This window comes from Gasterosteus aculeatus, chromosome 1, assembly GCF_964276395.1.
Source record: "Gasterosteus aculeatus chromosome 1, fGasAcu3.hap1.1, whole genome shotgun sequence".
Taxonomy (NCBI): Eukaryota; Metazoa; Chordata; class Actinopteri; order Perciformes; family Gasterosteidae; genus Gasterosteus; species Gasterosteus aculeatus.
Window position 1 is genome coordinate 22,842,715 of NC_135688.1, and position 16,695 is coordinate 22,859,409.

Below are 16,695 nucleotides of genomic sequence, written 5' to 3' on the forward strand. Positions count from 1 at the left end.
AGGGACAGCAGGCAGGAGGTGGAGGCTGTTGCTCAACACTTGGCAAGGCTCACTATCTGCTGGTTGAATGACCAGTTGATCAAACAGACGAGCGCACAAACACACACACACAAACACACACACACACACACACACACACACACACACACACACACACAGGGTCTGCTCCACCCTTTACTCTGGTGACAGGATGGAAGGTGACACTGTGACGCGTCAGATGTTGATTCATCCCGTCAGTATTTAAAGTTCCGTACACACACCAGTAGACCATCCCGGATCGTCTCTGCGGATAAAGCTGCTGGATTTGCACAAGATTTCCAAGATGTCAGGTAGGTGACATCCTGTTCGGTTTTAAAAACATTCAAAGATGAGATTGTTCTACTCATCGATTGAGGGCAATTGTGTAATAACGGGGAGTTGACCATCTGTACACAGGTTAAGTCAGGTTAAAGAAATGAAAGACAAACAAAGAGTTGCCCCCAGGTTTCCAACTTTGAACCTGGAGGACAGGACAGTGATCTTCTCCAGTTGGTATGTCATTTTACGCACGGACCTAGAATAAGAACGGAGCGCGTGCTCGTGCTCCCTCTGCGTCGTGTGCCAGCTGGAACGTGACCCTACAAGCCGCTCACAGAGCCCTGCAGACTAAAGGTCAGCGAGCTCTGCCTCCGGCTGCCGGCCAGCCAAATCACACCATGGCACTTGGTGTTTCACCTGAAGCTGCTTCCACCCCTGACGCTCACACCATGAGAGAAGCCAGAGCACAATCAGAACTCCAGTCCTTTTGGGGGTCGTAACTGGAACACACCCTAATGCCTCTGAAGTATCGTGAGCTTTTGAAAGCATCTCACTATGTCTTTAAACACACTCATGAAGCCTAAAACCCAATGACCATCTAATGCAGAGTTACATCTCTAGATCTGCTTGTGCATATGGGCCCTTTGTTTATGTCCTACAGATAAACAATTGTAAATCAACACAAAATGTTGCTGAAATAGACTTTTTTTTAATTTATCTAGTTAGCATTTTCGAACAGAACTACATTTGTGAATCTCAGCGGGGTTGTTGCTCGTTCTTCACTCTTTTATTCCCGTTGTGTGTCACATTAAAACTCCAGCAGGTGGAGATAATGCGACAGTTATGGATACTTTAAGAGGTGTCCATAAATGCCTGTATTTCTCTAATAGGCACTGACATCACCAATGCTGGTTAAAACCATTATAAATGGTCCAAATGATCTCCTCATTGTTACACATTCGCAGGGTGCAGCACCTTCCCGACGTATGAGAAGATCCAGAAACAAAATTCCTTGAAGAAATGCTAAGTTGATGTACATGTGATCTGTACATTAGAGGCATAGATGCTGATTTACATGCACGTAGGTCTCTAATTATTCATCTGAGCATTGTGTTTGACCAGTTGAGTATGAGAATGTTTATTGACACACTGGAAAGGCCTCACACACCTCACTGTGGTTTTGTGGCTGTCATCACGCTGGCTGCTGCATTAAATCAGTCATTGAATAACCAAGGTAGATGCAATCTTTTTAAATATGGCTGAGGTAGAACAATGCCAATCATAACCATGATTTGATAGCATTGTTGTATTTTCCTTTGGTTTTACAATGACATGTGCAACCAATCTTTTATGATACTTACTCACAGTAACAGTCAAAAGATTGGACACATTTTCTCATGAGAAAGTGTTTCCATACCTTTGGTTTGACTGTACGTTACTTACATATAATCATAAATGAACACCACTTTGTGAATTTAATCAGTAGAAGTAAAAAGCTAACGTTTAGCTATATAGCATAAAGGTGGTCATAGTTTTCACTGTGATGACGTCTAGTCTTCTCATACAGCCGCAGACAAAATTTCAGGCACTTACCAAAATCCATTCAAAGAACACTTGAAACAAACAGGACATGATAAAAGGCTGACTCACTTCCTGTTTTCATGGAGCACTCGATATGGAGTATGCTCTGGTCAACACATCATCTGACATGGACCTTCTACTACCACATTCTTCTAATACCTCCATTTGAAAGATGCATCCTTTTGTATCTCCAACCGCTTCCTAGCAAGTGATTTACACTCAAGTCTGTGCTCTCCTGGTACAATTTACTGATGTTTGAAAACTAGCTAGCACACAACTTTATATTCAGACTCTATAACGGACCTTTGGTGAGCCGGTGCAGCCATGTGCATATTCATGGAGACAAGAACGTGTTCCACTTAACCCCAGGCGAGGTGGAGAATGCTGCTGATATCAATGATATTAATGATATAGGTCTAACGCTGTCATGTAAACCCTGTGCTGCAGGGGAGGCCTTCGTCACCCTGGCCACCACAGACTCATACTGCATGGGAGCCATAGTGGTGGCCAGAAGTTTACAGCGCCACGGGACGACTCGCAGCACCGTCGTCATGGTGACACCGAACCTCTCACAACAGTCAAGGTGGGCGATAAACCCCCTAAATGAGGAGGTGGATGGAGGTGCTGGTTTTGGGCCCTAACCGTCTCCATCTTTACACGTCAGGCTGGCGCTGGAGGACGTGTTCGATGAGGTCATCACGGTGGACGTGATGGACAGCGACGACCATTTCCGCCTGTCCCTGCTGGGACGTCCTGACCTCGGCATCACCTTCACTAAGATCCACTGCTGGACCCTGATACAGTACAGCAAATGTGTCTTCCTGGACGCGGACACACTGGTGAGTCCACTGCACACGCAGTAAAACCTCCTTTTTTTGGCCTTTGATGATCAAAAATACATTTTAAGCAAATATTTTTTTCACATAAATGACACATACGCGTTATTTACCTAGAATGCCAGAAATAAGGGTCCTGAAGATGAGCAAAAGCAGGAGAAGTTCTTGACTCTGCAGCCAGAGGGCTTGAAAACAAAAAGAGAAGCACACAACAAAAACATGAGGAGCACAAAAAACATTTAGAAACGAAAGATTAGATCTTTGTCATACAAATTATTATTTTCATCCATCCACGCTAAAGGCGCCATCCTTTGTGAAACATTGGAGCGTTTTATAACCAGGGCAATCCAGGGCAGTCGATGTGGAACTTCCAGCCTCCAATTTTTTTTTATTTCAAACCGTAGCTTTGATCACTCTTCAGAGAAATAATTCACAGCAGCAAACACACAGGGCTCTGTCTAAATAAATCCATGCTACATCAAAGGTATTGTACAAATCCCTGCAGCATTTAAACATGGCGGCGTATTGACCCCCCTGCACATAACCATTTGTCGGTCAATATGCTTCTACGGGTCACATGGTGACCTGATGTCCAATGTCCCCATGTCGTTCCCGAAGTCAGTAGACGTGTTGGGGACGTGTTCCTTATCTGTTGGCTCCCTGTAAACATTTTCTCATGTTAGCAGCATGAGCAAACTTAAGGTCATGCCTGCACCGAGGCACAGACATCTACTTGTGCACACATGCATTGGTTTGCATCAACCAAATATCACTAACGTGCATGGGGAATAACTGTTGGCAAGCAGTGCCACATGGGAGCCCCGTGATTGAGACCATAGCTAAATCATAAGCTGTGTCTCAATTCAATGGGCTGCATCCTTGTAGGACTCCTCCTTCGTGGCAGGCCTGGACTGGGTCCTCCAACAACCCAATAGGCTGAATCCAGCGGTCTCTGATAAGCTTTACCTCCGCTGCTCCTATCGCTTAGCAACCTGCTGCGCTTCACAGTAAAAGCCTTAAAACTTACAGATAGAGAAGGTAATTCATTTAACTGAAATACGATATTAAGATAAGGGGCGGCACGGTGGCGTGGTGGTTAGCACTGTTGCCTCACAGCAAGAAGGTCCTGGGTTTGATTCCGCCCAGTGGCCTTTCTGTGTGGAGTCTGCATGTTCTCCCCGTGTCTGCGTGGGTTCTCTCCGGGTTCCTCCCACAGTCCAAAGACATGCTCTGGGGATCAGGTCGGGGACTTTAAATTGCTCGTAGATGTGTGAATGTGAGTGTGAATGGTTGTGTGTCTCTGTGTAGCCCTGCGATTGGCTGGTGACCAATCCAGGATGTACCCTGTCTCTCGCCCGAAGTTGGCTGGGATGGACTCCAGCCCCCCCGCGACCCTGTGTGCAGGATAAGCGGTTTGACGATGAATGGATGAAATAAGATATGCTTCTTTGTCGGAGTCTGATATATTTCAGGCTGAGAGAAGAACATTTTCTGGTGATTTTAAATTCAAAGTAAATCAGTCAAGCCCTGCACGTTCAGCTAAAAGTAATATTGCAACCTTAAGGCAGAGGAAATCAATCAATCCTGTGAATAAAAACCACAACAGCAAACACATTTATTAAGTTGTATGCAATAACTCTTCATTTTCTTTCATAAACTACAACTATATCTATAAAACCGTCATTAGCCAACCTAAAGTGTGCAAGTTAAGTCATTAAAGTGACTTTTCACTAATGACAACAAACAATCTGCGGCTCCCGGTAACGTGATCCGCTCGTTGTGTATTTGTTACAAAAGTGTGTTGGTACATTGATGTTCATACATAGACCCAGGGGGAGGGGGGGAGGGGGGGGGGGGGGTTCAGGTGAGGGGGCAGCCTTTGTCTGTGTATGTATGGGGGTGGCAGCAGGACAGAGTTATAACTAAGAGCAGTTTCTTTTCACGTCAAAAATAATAGGTCTGACCTTTGGTGAGCTTCATGCTGGGCCATGACTAAGATTTGGTTCAAAAAATTAAAGAGCTTGGGGCCTTTTAAAACCTTTCAAAGTGCAATGTTTTGATACACATGGTCCCTGAAGACACACCCACAACCCATAGACATGTACCACCAGTTCACGCTCCGTGCTGCACATTAAAACATCAAGAGCACAACGAAATAGACGACACTCTAGAAGACTGCTGCAACATCATTTGCTTCTAAAAGGCCCACGTGTCACACACACACACATGTGTGCACACACCTCCGCCCTCTGATTGACAGGTCCTGTGTAACGTGGACGAGCTGTTCGAGAGAGACGAGCTGTCTGCGGCTCCTGATCCCGGCTGGCCCGACTGCTTCAACTCAGGCGTGTTTGTCTTCAGACCGTCCCTCCGCACCCACAGCGGCCTGCTGGAGCACGCGCTGCAGCACGGCAGCTTTGATGGTAACCAGGGCAATGATGTCAGGCGGAGAGCCGGGTGTGCTCTGAATACTGACTATAGGGGTCTGCTGTTCCCAGTGCTCCGCTTTAAGGAGCTTCACAAGGGAAACATAGGACTGCGGGTGCATACCCGCTCTAGATTCACATCAATATCTACACGCTCACGTTGCAGTTATAATTTGTGTCTATTGCTGTCAGGGGGGGACCAGGGCCTGCTGAACTCCTTCTTCAGCAGCTGGCCGGCCGAGGACATCAGCAAACACCTCCCGTTTGTCTACAACCTCAGCGGCAGCTCCTTTTACAGCTACCTCCCCGCCTTCCGACAGTGAGTGTGGGCCGTAAGTCGGCTCACGTAAACATAAAATGCACATCTCTGTGTAACATTTGCGCAAACAGCTGTGAAATTGCTCTACAATATGCACAGACTTTCCATTTGCTAGCGATTCTAGCGTTGTTCTATTGAATCTAAATAGGTTGTGTCTTCCTTGGTCAGCGCCATCCCCTTCCCACTCAGCTGTCCACATAATGCTAAACCGTAGCACATGCAGGAGTCACAGCTTTGTTCCTGCAGGTTCGGCCACAACGCGAAGGTGGTCCATTTCATCGGAGCAGTGAAACCCTGGAGCTCCATCAGGGACGAGAGCAGCTCCCACAGCATGGAGCAGTTTGTGTCTCTGTGGTGGAAGGAATACCTCGGCTACACAACATTATCTGGAGCAGGGAAACAACAAGAGGTACGGACATCCTGGAACCATGGTGACCTGGTAGTATATTGCAGACTGGGATCTAACAAAAGCCATGAGCACATGTTGAGCTCTTCACTCCAATCAGGACATGCTTGTATGTGAACATGTGTGGACCCCATGTGAGAGCATGTGAGAGTATCTGTCACTCAGATACGTCAAAATATCCTCTGTGAAAATGTAATATACATGGGCAAGGTGGTTGTGTTGTCATCCTGGGATCGACATATGAAACGGACAAGTGTTCTTGTTAATTAGTCTATGTTATGGAAGACATAGTTTAATTAATCTGTTATTGGAACCCGTTACCCGTTATAACCCGTCATGGTTGCTTCTAAATGCATTTCACATGTTTCTTCCAACTAAAAGAAATGGGTTCACTAGAAATGTATAGAGCATTAATCTGTTTGAAGTATATCAAACCTCCATCATCCTTATATGCTTCCACACTCTGAGCTGCTCTTGCATGGCGCACAGCGTGCGCTGATGGGTGACGGGCGTGTGGTGCCTGCAGTGTTCCCTCACAGATAACACACCAGTGGAGGAGGAGGGGCCCGGATGCGGGGCGGAGGAGGCGGAGGGCGGCGCTTGTACCTCAAACGTTGACACGGATCCAGTATGTAAAGCTTCTATCCCGGACCAGCCTCATATCTATATTGGTCAGAATGTAAGAGCCAGCGTGTTAAATATACGTATACATACAAAGAGAGAAATACACATACAGCTTTGCTACACAGACTTCTTAAGGTATGTCTATCTGCACACAGGACAGATAGACATACAGGTAAACCCACACTGAGTCAAGATTCATTCTTAATTCATCTGTTTTGGGAATTAACCTGGTCATGTTTGCTTGTAGATGCCTTTCACATGTTTATTCCGACTAAAACATTCTAAGGGTTCACTAGAAATAAAAGAGCATTAATCTGTTTAAAGTATATCAAATCACCATCACCCTTATAGGAAATACCACCATCATAAACATACAACAGGTGTGATGCACTCATAAAGAGATCCTCACGTGACTGCTAAACTGTAACTGAGGGTTCCTTTGTAATGGCTGTGATCCCTGATTGGTTGTTGCTCCGACACTCAACATCCTCCCTTCTTCTACAGGTCCAAGAGCGAGGAGGCGAAGGTAACGCGCCGCTTAGAGACACCCTCACCGGTCCCAGTTCACTGCCTGTACATTCGCCGCCCCCCGCTGAGAGTCTTCGCCCCCCACCTGAACCAGAGACAGTAAGCTGGGACACCAACACACCTTACCTGGTGTCACAGTTAGCGTTAGTGGTCAAGGTCAGGGCTCCTTGGATGTGAGAGTGTTTGTGTAGATGGGAGTGCAGTACCTCAGTGTAATGGGAGCATTCTCCCACTATAGAGGAGGCCTCAGGGTCTGAAACACCTTAATACACATTGTTATTTAAATAAATAAAAGGAGGCTTTCTAAAACCACATCTCAAAAATTACAATCATTAAAGGTGCTAAACTCTGGCCTCCACACGGTTCTCCACATGGCAAAGAATGACCCCAAATAGTGACGCCTTGAGAAGCTAAAGTGACAGAAAACAAGGCTGAGAGAATATTGACCTACACAATCAGGACACAAACAAATAACAATGCACCTTTCACTTGATGTCCAAAGGAAAGGTTCTAGGATGTGTAGGAAGGTTACTGTGCAACATATTTATTGCTTTTTGTGCCGTCCCAAATCAAAATAACGAGTCTTGCTTTAAAGGCCGTGCATGTAGTATAGTAGACAGATGTCTTCGCACGGCTGTGTTTACATATATGAACATTTGACTGGATTTGATTAGAACAGTTAGGACCCTTTGGAAAGTATTGTTGTTTTCAAATCCACACCCACAATGCATGATATGTGGACCATCATATCACTTTTTTGTTCTCGTTGAGACAAGAGATATGTCTGGGAAATGTTGGAAAACATGAAAGCAGGGGGAGTCTGCAACCTTCTTCATGAGAAAATATATCCTTTACAACAACTTCATTAGAAGTCTGCATGTTCTGTGAGGAGTCAATAGAGATGCAGATCAATCCCTTCATTAGCAGAATGGATGACCTTATTAGCACAGTGTGTTCATAATATCTCATGTTGATTATTACGGTAGCTTATTAGGCGGCTCAAGTGCCTCTTGTTAGTTCCTGTTAATGCACAAGCGCTTCTGCTTGACTGCATTTGACTCGGGCAGAAAAACACCGGCACACAGAGCTTATTATCTGCCAAAGGCCTCTGAGCTCCTAGTTTGTTTAATTCCTTTCAACGTGATGCATTGTGCTCAAACAAGCCTGTGAGATTAGCCTGAGCAGACATGCGGCTTCCTGTGGGACAACAGCCGTGAACATCCATCCACAGCCGCTGCTTCCACACTCTGAGCTGCTCTTGCATGGCGCACAGTGTGCGCTGATGGGTGACGGGCGTGTGGTGCCTGCAGTGTTCCCTCACAGATAACACGCCAGTGGAGGAGGAGGGGCCCGGATGCGGGGCGGAGGAGGCGGAGGGGGCAGAGGGGGCGGAGGGCGGCGCTTGCACCTCAAACGTTGACACGGATCCAGTATGTAAAGCTTCTATCCTGGACCAGCCTCATCCCTGTATTGGTCACAATGTAAGAGCCAGCGGGTTAAATATCTATGTCCTGCTTATTTAAGTCATTAATATAGTTGTTTTTTTAAATGTATATCAATGATATAATCAAAACGCCTCTCTTCTTAATTCCTAAGCATTGAACTGATTATTTACATGAATAAAACATGAATTGATTACAATGTATCTGCTGAGCACAAAGGAGAGATGCTATTGAATCTAATTTAAGACAGTTAGCTGAAGTGAAGATGACCAGGAATGCATAACATCATTGCGCCCCTCCTGATTTCATAAGCTCATTTCCATTCTGCTATTGCTTGGAGATGACAAATGTCAGCCTGAGCAGAGAGTCTGCGTTTTTTTGTAATGAACTGATTTGTTATCCTGCTACTTGATCACGGCAGAAGGCTGCAGGGACGGAAAAAGTTAAAGAGACGGACGAAGCGGCAAAGAGAGAGACGGAAGCCGAGCGGCTCGAGCACCGCAGGCTGTGGGAGGCCGGCCAGGCCGACTACCTGGGCAGGGACGCCTTCAAGAACATCCAGAAGATGCTGGACCGCTTTCTGGAGTAACGCGCAGGACCACCTCCGTAACCCAAACTCACTTGTGTCCTGTAGGATCTGAACCATATGAGATTTACAAGCAAACATGAATATTCTATTTTTTTACAGTGGTAGTGTCGTGGCGCTGAGAGCGATGCAATGCCAGCACTCTTCACTGGGATCGTTTTATTTTCATACAAAGCTTTAGATTTAGATGATCTGTTAAAGTATTGTAGGCAGGCTGAAAGTAAAGATGTTAACAATAACGTTAAAATACCCGTATAAAAATAAGGAAAAAATGTTGAGAATCAATCAATCAATCAATCTAGCTTCTGCAAATAATTCTCAACATCTCAACTTCATTCTCGCAATGTAAAATGAAACAAATGCTTTCAGTTTGTTCCCCCCATGTATGGCCATCAAACTCCTGCGTACAAACAAGTGTGATGCATCAGAACCAACACAAGGTCTCTTTAACTCTTTCATTGGGACTGATGCAAGCACCGAATATCAAACTCCGACTTCTCGTTCTTACAAACATATTCGAACTGTGTAATATGATTTTGCTCTGCAGTGGTACACATTTTACAATGACAGATGAAGATGTTGAAGCATTCTGTCACGCTTTATTTCACAGGGCCCCAATTTCCTAAGCATTCCCTGGAATGCCATTTTGTAATAGTAGAGACAGTGCTCAACTGGTTTGCTTCCAATCCTTAAATTTAACAGTGAACACCTTCCAACGACGTGCTCACAAAACGTCTTTTCACCATTCCCATTTTTCATATAATTCAAATGAAAGAAGCTTCCAGGAAAATGATGGGGGTCATATGTAAAGCGTGATCCTTTTTGATGTTCTACGTGACAAAAGCAAAAGATAGATTCAACATTTCCAAATTGCAAATGTTCTTCTCTGTGAGAATACATATCCTGGTTTGCCATAAAGCATAAATCAAATAAATATTTTTGTGTAAAGTAAATACCTTTCTCTTCATGCCGTTTGAGTTCACATAGTAAAAACACACACATGAATACATACAGACCGTGTTCATTCTTCCACCAGGGAGCACTGTGGCTCTTCTATCAGAACTCTCCATCACGGCAGCCCATCAGAGAAGCAGGGACGCGCCATTAATACATGTCTGACTACAGTCAGCAGTATGCTGTGTGTTCCTTATCCGTTGGGCACATGGTTTAATGCCATTTTCTTCCAGGCATTTCTCTCATAGTGGAGGAAGATGGTGTGCTGAATACAAAGCACATGGCGGGAGGTGAGCTCGGGCCCGGCCCGGGCTGCTGGTATAAAAGGCCTCATGATGATTGCTCTGAAAGGCAACATGGCACATCGCTGCTCTCGGACGAGTGGGCCCCGCTTGACTTTGATTCATCAAGATTAAAGTGCCAACAGCGATCCTGGGACAGGCTGCTGGTTTCTCTCAACCGCCTCGTTCATCAAGCTCTAAGAAGGCAAAAGGAATCAGATGGAGCATCCGTTTTAGAATAATTCTGACAGAGTAGCTTTGAAACCAGGTTGCAGCTGCAGCAAACAGGAAGTATGGCATTAATGTAGCAGCGGAGTTGTGGAGTTGCAGCATGTGCCAGCTCGGCTGTTGCCATGTTGAGAGCAGCAAAAGAGGCAACAAAAATGCTCCCAATATTCAATACCGAACCGAAACCAAAGACTAGCTGCGTTTTTATGGTAAAGCTCCCAGACTGTGCAGGTTTTTATCAAAGTGGCAACAGCTGAGTCGGCTGCTGAGCTCTCCTTTCAGAGGAAAGTGTGTAAATCAGTGAAATCAGCTGCTGTAATGATGAGTTGGCAGATGAGTGTACATCTGAATGTGTGAGACTCCGCATAAATATGAGCTGTCAGCAGGGAGAAGTCATTCATGTCGGCCTCCCGCTGGTAATTACAAGAGGAGGTTTGACAAAGTGTGTCAACACATGTGGCAAACATTGGTATAAATTAATAACCGATGTGGCTGTCCAAGATAATAAAAGACTAAATTCTAATGACAGTTATACCGTTGAGAGAGGTTAGAATTGTCACAGCAGATTCTGCTCAATGGTTGAACAAATAAAAATAAACCAATAAAGAAATAGATCATGGAGTTTGGTTAGACCACCTGGTCGATATGTCCAACAGGGGCTCGTTTGGTTTAAGGTGGGCAAACATTGTAATTTCTAAATTCAATTCAACCACAAGACAAATATTGTATATTACTGAATGAATTGTAGAGTAGTCAAATTTAAAAAGTGAGTGTTTTGCAGGAATTGGCAGTCCTTCTAGGTCCACGGCAGCCACTTCTTATTTCAATTCCATTAGCTGCTTCCAGGGAGTGGTCCAACCCAATCAGAGACTGAGGTGTCTTCCTATATATAGAGCATTTTTTTAAATCCAAAACGATGTACAGTACTTTTAAAACTCTCAATAGCCTCTATTGAGAGGCCTTTTTGTAAAATAAAAACCTCTCAGACCATTGAAATGACACAAACAAATATTTGTGGCATAAGATTTACAAGCAGTAAAATAATACTCCCCCTGACCCGTAAACTCTTGGTTTGTAAAACTGGTGAAGTGACCCTTTAACAATCTCCTCTTGACTCTCGCAGCATTTTGTCCCTGAAGGAGAATCTTCCACTACTTTGAAAACCCAACTACACCGACTCTTCACAGGCTCATCCTTCATCAGCCTGCTTGAGGGGGGGGGCTGGATTTACTATCTTCTGCTCTCATGCTCTTTTGCACTGCAAAGCGTATGATGTACAGTACTAAGAGTTACCAATGCTGGAGGAGCAGTAAAGGATGGCACATTAAAGGATTTCTGAATTGCACCGGGAGTCAATAAGCCATGAAAAATAATACTGTGCAGCCCTGAGTCTATTCTGTCAAGAAGAAAGACGTCCTCTTGCTACGCCTGCTGGTGAGCTGTCCTCCATTATGGAGCAACTATCTTCTAAGCTAGATGAATATCTTATGATACCCCAAGTGCAGTTTAAAACCAGTGGTGTTTGGCCTATAGAGGGCAATGCGGCGTCACCCCCGAAAAAGAAAAGAGAAGACCCTAAAGACATTTTCATGAAAGATGTATGGGGTTGCTCATTATTTGCAAATTGATGAAGTCCATTTTACATAGACTTTTTGTGAATATTCAGTTCAACTCCACTGAATATTTTGTTTAAATACAGTATAGAAATTGTTAGATATCGGCTTGTTATAATGTAAAAACTAGAATACTAGATGAAAGTAATTTGAACATTTCCTTCTAACTCAAATAAGAGTTGAAATAATTTATTAGACTGAGTAAACAGAAAGCATGATCATGAGTTATACGTCTTTTAAACGTTGCTAAGTTGACTAAACATGTACTATACAGTCATGTGAACCTACAGGGAGCAATCCATAGCTAAATTAAACAAAAAAGTATGAGTTGTACCAAATTGTAAATGCAATCTGACTCTGAAAGTGTAAGGCAGCAATTGAACTTGTGTTTTTAAGCAACCTCCTTGATTTTTTTCTTACTGTGACACAATCTCTTTTGAAACTTTGTTTTTCCAGCTTAAAGCAAACAAATGCTTTCACATCATTAACCATGTGGTATTATGCATTTCTGCAAGCATGCTATTAGGCTGATATGAAACATATTTTTGTTTCAGGAATTGGGACATTCATTGTTCTGTATCCGTGGTTTGGAAACAATGCTATTGATGTGGTTGGTTAAGCTGATATTTGATCATAAACCAAAATATTGATCTGACGATGGCATCGGATAAAAGGTTACTGCATTTCACCCTGATGGGAACAAGACGTTCATACACAAGGTCGGTCAGCTTCTTCCTCTGGGGACCACCGACGTCTGTTGGAAATGTCTGATGCGATTTTTGAACTTGACCCAAATAAAATCAGTTTGATGAATAACTCCTTCAGCCTCCCTGACGTAACCCTCAATGACACCGTATGAGGAATCTCACCGCACTCACCCAGTCTATTTGCTTTGACTGTGTGGGACTGACACCAGTATGTGCAGTCAAGAAAAACCTTATTGGGCCACATCGATGCAAATCCCCAGGAGAATAAATAAGAAGCTTTGCTTGGTGAGATGAGCAGGAACTGTTAGGTCTACTAGATTTGTGAGGTTCTGTCCCCTTTCTGTGTTTTCCAGTCTCCTACCTCTTTTAGCGGGTTTGGATGAACAAACAGTACTGATAATGTTCCCATCTGGAACTCCTTAGTTTCTTGATGAGTACACAGCTTTATGCTTGATGGAGTGCTTGTGATCTGCTGATGATTGTGAGTCTGTGTGTGTGTGTGTGTGTGAGGGAGAGAGGATGGAGGAAACCAAAGGGGTGTGAGGAATGTGTGTGTGTGTGTGTGTGTGTGCAGGTGTAGGCTAGACGTCTATGCTAGTCAGTCCCAGCTGTTATTAAAGCCATGCGGTGTTTACCTTGACGTACACCGTGTGGACCGGAGCGAAATGGGAGATGTCAGAGAACCCTAAGCACCACCATATGTTTCGGGGTTAACAGCTCTGAAGCGCCTCCTCCGCTCATCCCGTGTGGGAGCTGTCGCATGACTGTATGGATCAATGTTTAAAGTTGCTAATTTGATCAGCGGTTCAACCAGCGGTTTCAAATTCTAATAAACCACAATTTCTGTGATCAAGCTAATTGGAGATCGCAAGAGTAATGACAGCGAGCTGTGGAGGAGGCGTCCGGTCCGAGGCCCCCTGGAGGGGAGGAGCCGATGGGTGGGGTTTGTCCTTCAGTGGGAGGCTGCTAGTTGAAACTGAGCCACAAACCGTAGTGCAGTCAGCACTGGATTTAATGGGCAGATGCATCATCTGGAACATTGAAGGTCCATTTCATACCTCATGAATTGATAAGATACATTTTCCAGACAGCTCGTGAAGAAGGATTTGACTGCTGCTATTTCTGTGGGGTGGAATCCTGTAAATTACAGAGTGAATCCTTTCTGTGCCACGCAGAATAAATGACAAATGAATACGCCACATGTTTACATTAGCCTCAGACTTACATGCTAATTCCTAGGGTGGGAGAAGATTCAAAAGGTCCAAAGTTCAGTTCACAGCTGCTGGAACCTCAGAGAATATTTGACAAGATATTTGTCAAACGGCCTAAAACAGAAGAGTTGATATAGAGAACACTCAATATATGGGGTTGGATCTCTAGGGCTCTAATTAAAAATAACTTGATGGGATCTTTCATCCAGGAGGCCGCTGTTAATTCCCCATGTGACATGAGAAAATATGACAAATAAATCATTTTATTTGTCATGTCACTTGTGTCGTTTCAGTGAGAAAACTACCAAAGTTAAATAATCCCAAACAATGTTTTATTCCTAAACCTAACTATTTTCTTTACTGTGAAGACTGAAGCAACACATGTTGTCCTGGACTACAGCCCCTGCTGAATGAGTTTCTATTGGTGGGTATTCCATTAAGAAGCCCATTCAGCCCACTCCATCCAAACTCAACTAGGTTTTTGTATTTAGAGTGAAGGTTTATAATAATTTAATCTATTCTCAGTGAATATATATATATATATATATATATATATATATATATATATATATATATATATATATATATATATATATATATATATATATATATACCTAAAAAACATATTGATTAAAGAGAGAAATATACCTTCATATATTCCCACATTGTATTAACCAAAAAAAAAAAAAGTATGATACTGATTGTAGTACACTAACGGGGGGAGTGTGTGAGTCTGTGTGTGGGATGGGGGCGGGGGACCTTCAGAATGTTAGTCGGTTGAACTTTTAGAAGTTTGGCAGATTTACGGTGCCGACCACAAATTACCATCAAGGCCACTAAATTCTGTGTCACCTCTTTTCAATTTAGCTGCTTATATGCTGACATTGATGCTCCGGTGATTTACTATGAACACAAGCATTCTTGAAGACTGCTCAGCCCTTGTGTCAAAAACAAGCAATAAATCAGACGCGCATACTTAAAGCGCTAAATCGGAGACTGATGAAAATGTCGTTAGGATCACAGCAGCATCTGAGGAAGGAAGGTGTTCAGCTCAGTGCTGTTTCTTCACCAAGGAAACCACTCCATGTTGTCATGCACTGAAGAGAGAAGCCAAGTTGAAAGGACTGCTCTGATGGAGCAGTCCTTTCAACTTCTCTTCAAATCCAGCTTCTCTGCTGCTCAGACATAAAGTGCCTTGATGTGTAGATGATGTTGCAGCTGTAGGACACAAATTCTCCACTGCCACAACTCTCTCCTGCTGTCTTTGATTCATCCGTCAGCTACAGCACCGTGTGATAAGCCAGTCGTTCTCACTGAAGCTTCACTTGCTTTTGTTCTCAGCATAATACGTGCCTTTTTTTCAGCTTTGATCCCTTAAGTAGTGACTTCTTTTTTAAGTTCCTATGATGTAAATTTCCCTAATAGACCATCTGAAGTCCGAGCAGATAAGCACAGCAAGCTAACTGCATTGAGCAGCGTAAAGAGGCATTCAAGTAGCTCAAGGGTCACAAATAGACAGCTTCATATTACACAGACATCCCTGTGGAGAGCTGTGATCTATCTGCTTTAGCTGGGGGACGACGTGCATCACTGCAGCCTAATCAGAGTGGAAAATGTTGACTTCATCGGCAACAAAAAAAAATTAGTGGAGGGAGTACAATGTGGCACTGGTTAACCCTGCCTGGGATGATTAATGGACAAGCTCCAGAGATGGAAAGAGTACTACAATGTGTTTATACTTATAGTGTGTCAATCTGTCCCACTATAACCAGTCAGCTCAGTCTCTTTCTCCGATTGTGACCAGTCAACTCAGTCTCCGTCCCACAGTCAGCTCAGTCTCTCTCTCCCACTGTGACCAGTCCACTCAGTGTCTTTGTAGAATTAGAACCAGTCCACTCAGTCTCTCTGTACCAGTATGTGGAAGTCATTTAAAGTTGCCTTCTTGTAATGGGGGCCAACTTGCTAACGGGGGTGATATATTAGCTCTGTAAAGTCTCTTGTACAACCTTCATACTACCAGGTCGAGTGGAGTGACACTCACTCATTTCTGGTGAATCAGTCGCTACATAAGAGTAATGTAATCCTTTTGAAACATGCAGCTATGGGCCTACATTCACTATGGATTTAGGTTTGATGATTCATTGTTATGTGGATTGAAGTGAATTATGGACACACCATGCTACCCAAGCTAACGTCACTTGTACTTCAGAAAGGACCACAAAAGTGACCACCATCAGGTTTCCCTTTCTTCTATTTAGTCCATGGAGTTATAAATCAGACCCAGCATGCAAAAGTTGGGTTCGTTTGATCCGATGACTTAGCTTGCTGAATGGTGCATTGAAGCGGTGATCAGTTAGGATGCACACAACTTCTTTTCCTGGGAGACTTCTCTCCGAAACTGTGCCGTCCTGCAGCCGCAGACACGCCAGCAACCTCTTTGTTCTGCTGCTAATTTAGCTCCTTTCTTTAGTCCCATTCCCACACCCTCTGTTTTACTCATAAAGGAAGGGACTCGAAACGTAGCAAAGTATACTACTTAAGGCAAAAAGTATTGCATAAAAGTAAAATTGCCAATAGAAGGCGTTACTGAAAATACACAAAACCCAACGTTTTTACAATAAAAAAAAAAGAGTAAATGCAATTTATTACTTCCACC

The 16,695-nt window shown here is 43.8% G+C and overlaps 1 protein-coding gene across 7 annotated transcripts; it reads left to right on the forward strand.

The window, feature by feature from the left end:
* The first annotated feature begins 77 nt into the window (after positions 1 to 77).
* gyg2 (glycogenin 2) lies at positions 78 to 10,056 on the forward strand. 7 transcript variants are annotated; one of them, XM_040175314.2, is made up of 10 exons: positions 78 to 329; positions 2,326 to 2,461; positions 2,543 to 2,717; positions 4,975 to 5,137; positions 5,333 to 5,459; positions 5,706 to 5,868; positions 6,392 to 6,544; positions 6,994 to 7,116; positions 8,328 to 8,498; positions 8,881 to 10,056. In XM_040175314.2, the coding sequence occupies exons 1-10, from the start codon at positions 323 to 325 to the stop codon at positions 9,046 to 9,048; spliced, it is 1,386 nt and encodes a 461-aa protein (XP_040031248.2). In that variant the 5' UTR covers positions 78 to 322; the 3' UTR covers positions 9,049 to 10,056. The 7 variants fall into 7 exon arrangements, with proteins under 7 accessions (XP_040031248.2, XP_077949901.1, XP_040031258.2 ...); XM_078093775.1 differs by having other exon boundaries at positions 182 to 329; positions 8,884 to 10,056; XM_040175324.2 differs by having other exon boundaries at positions 182 to 329; positions 6,392 to 6,493.
* Positions 10,057 to 16,695: the final 6,639 nt, after the last annotated feature.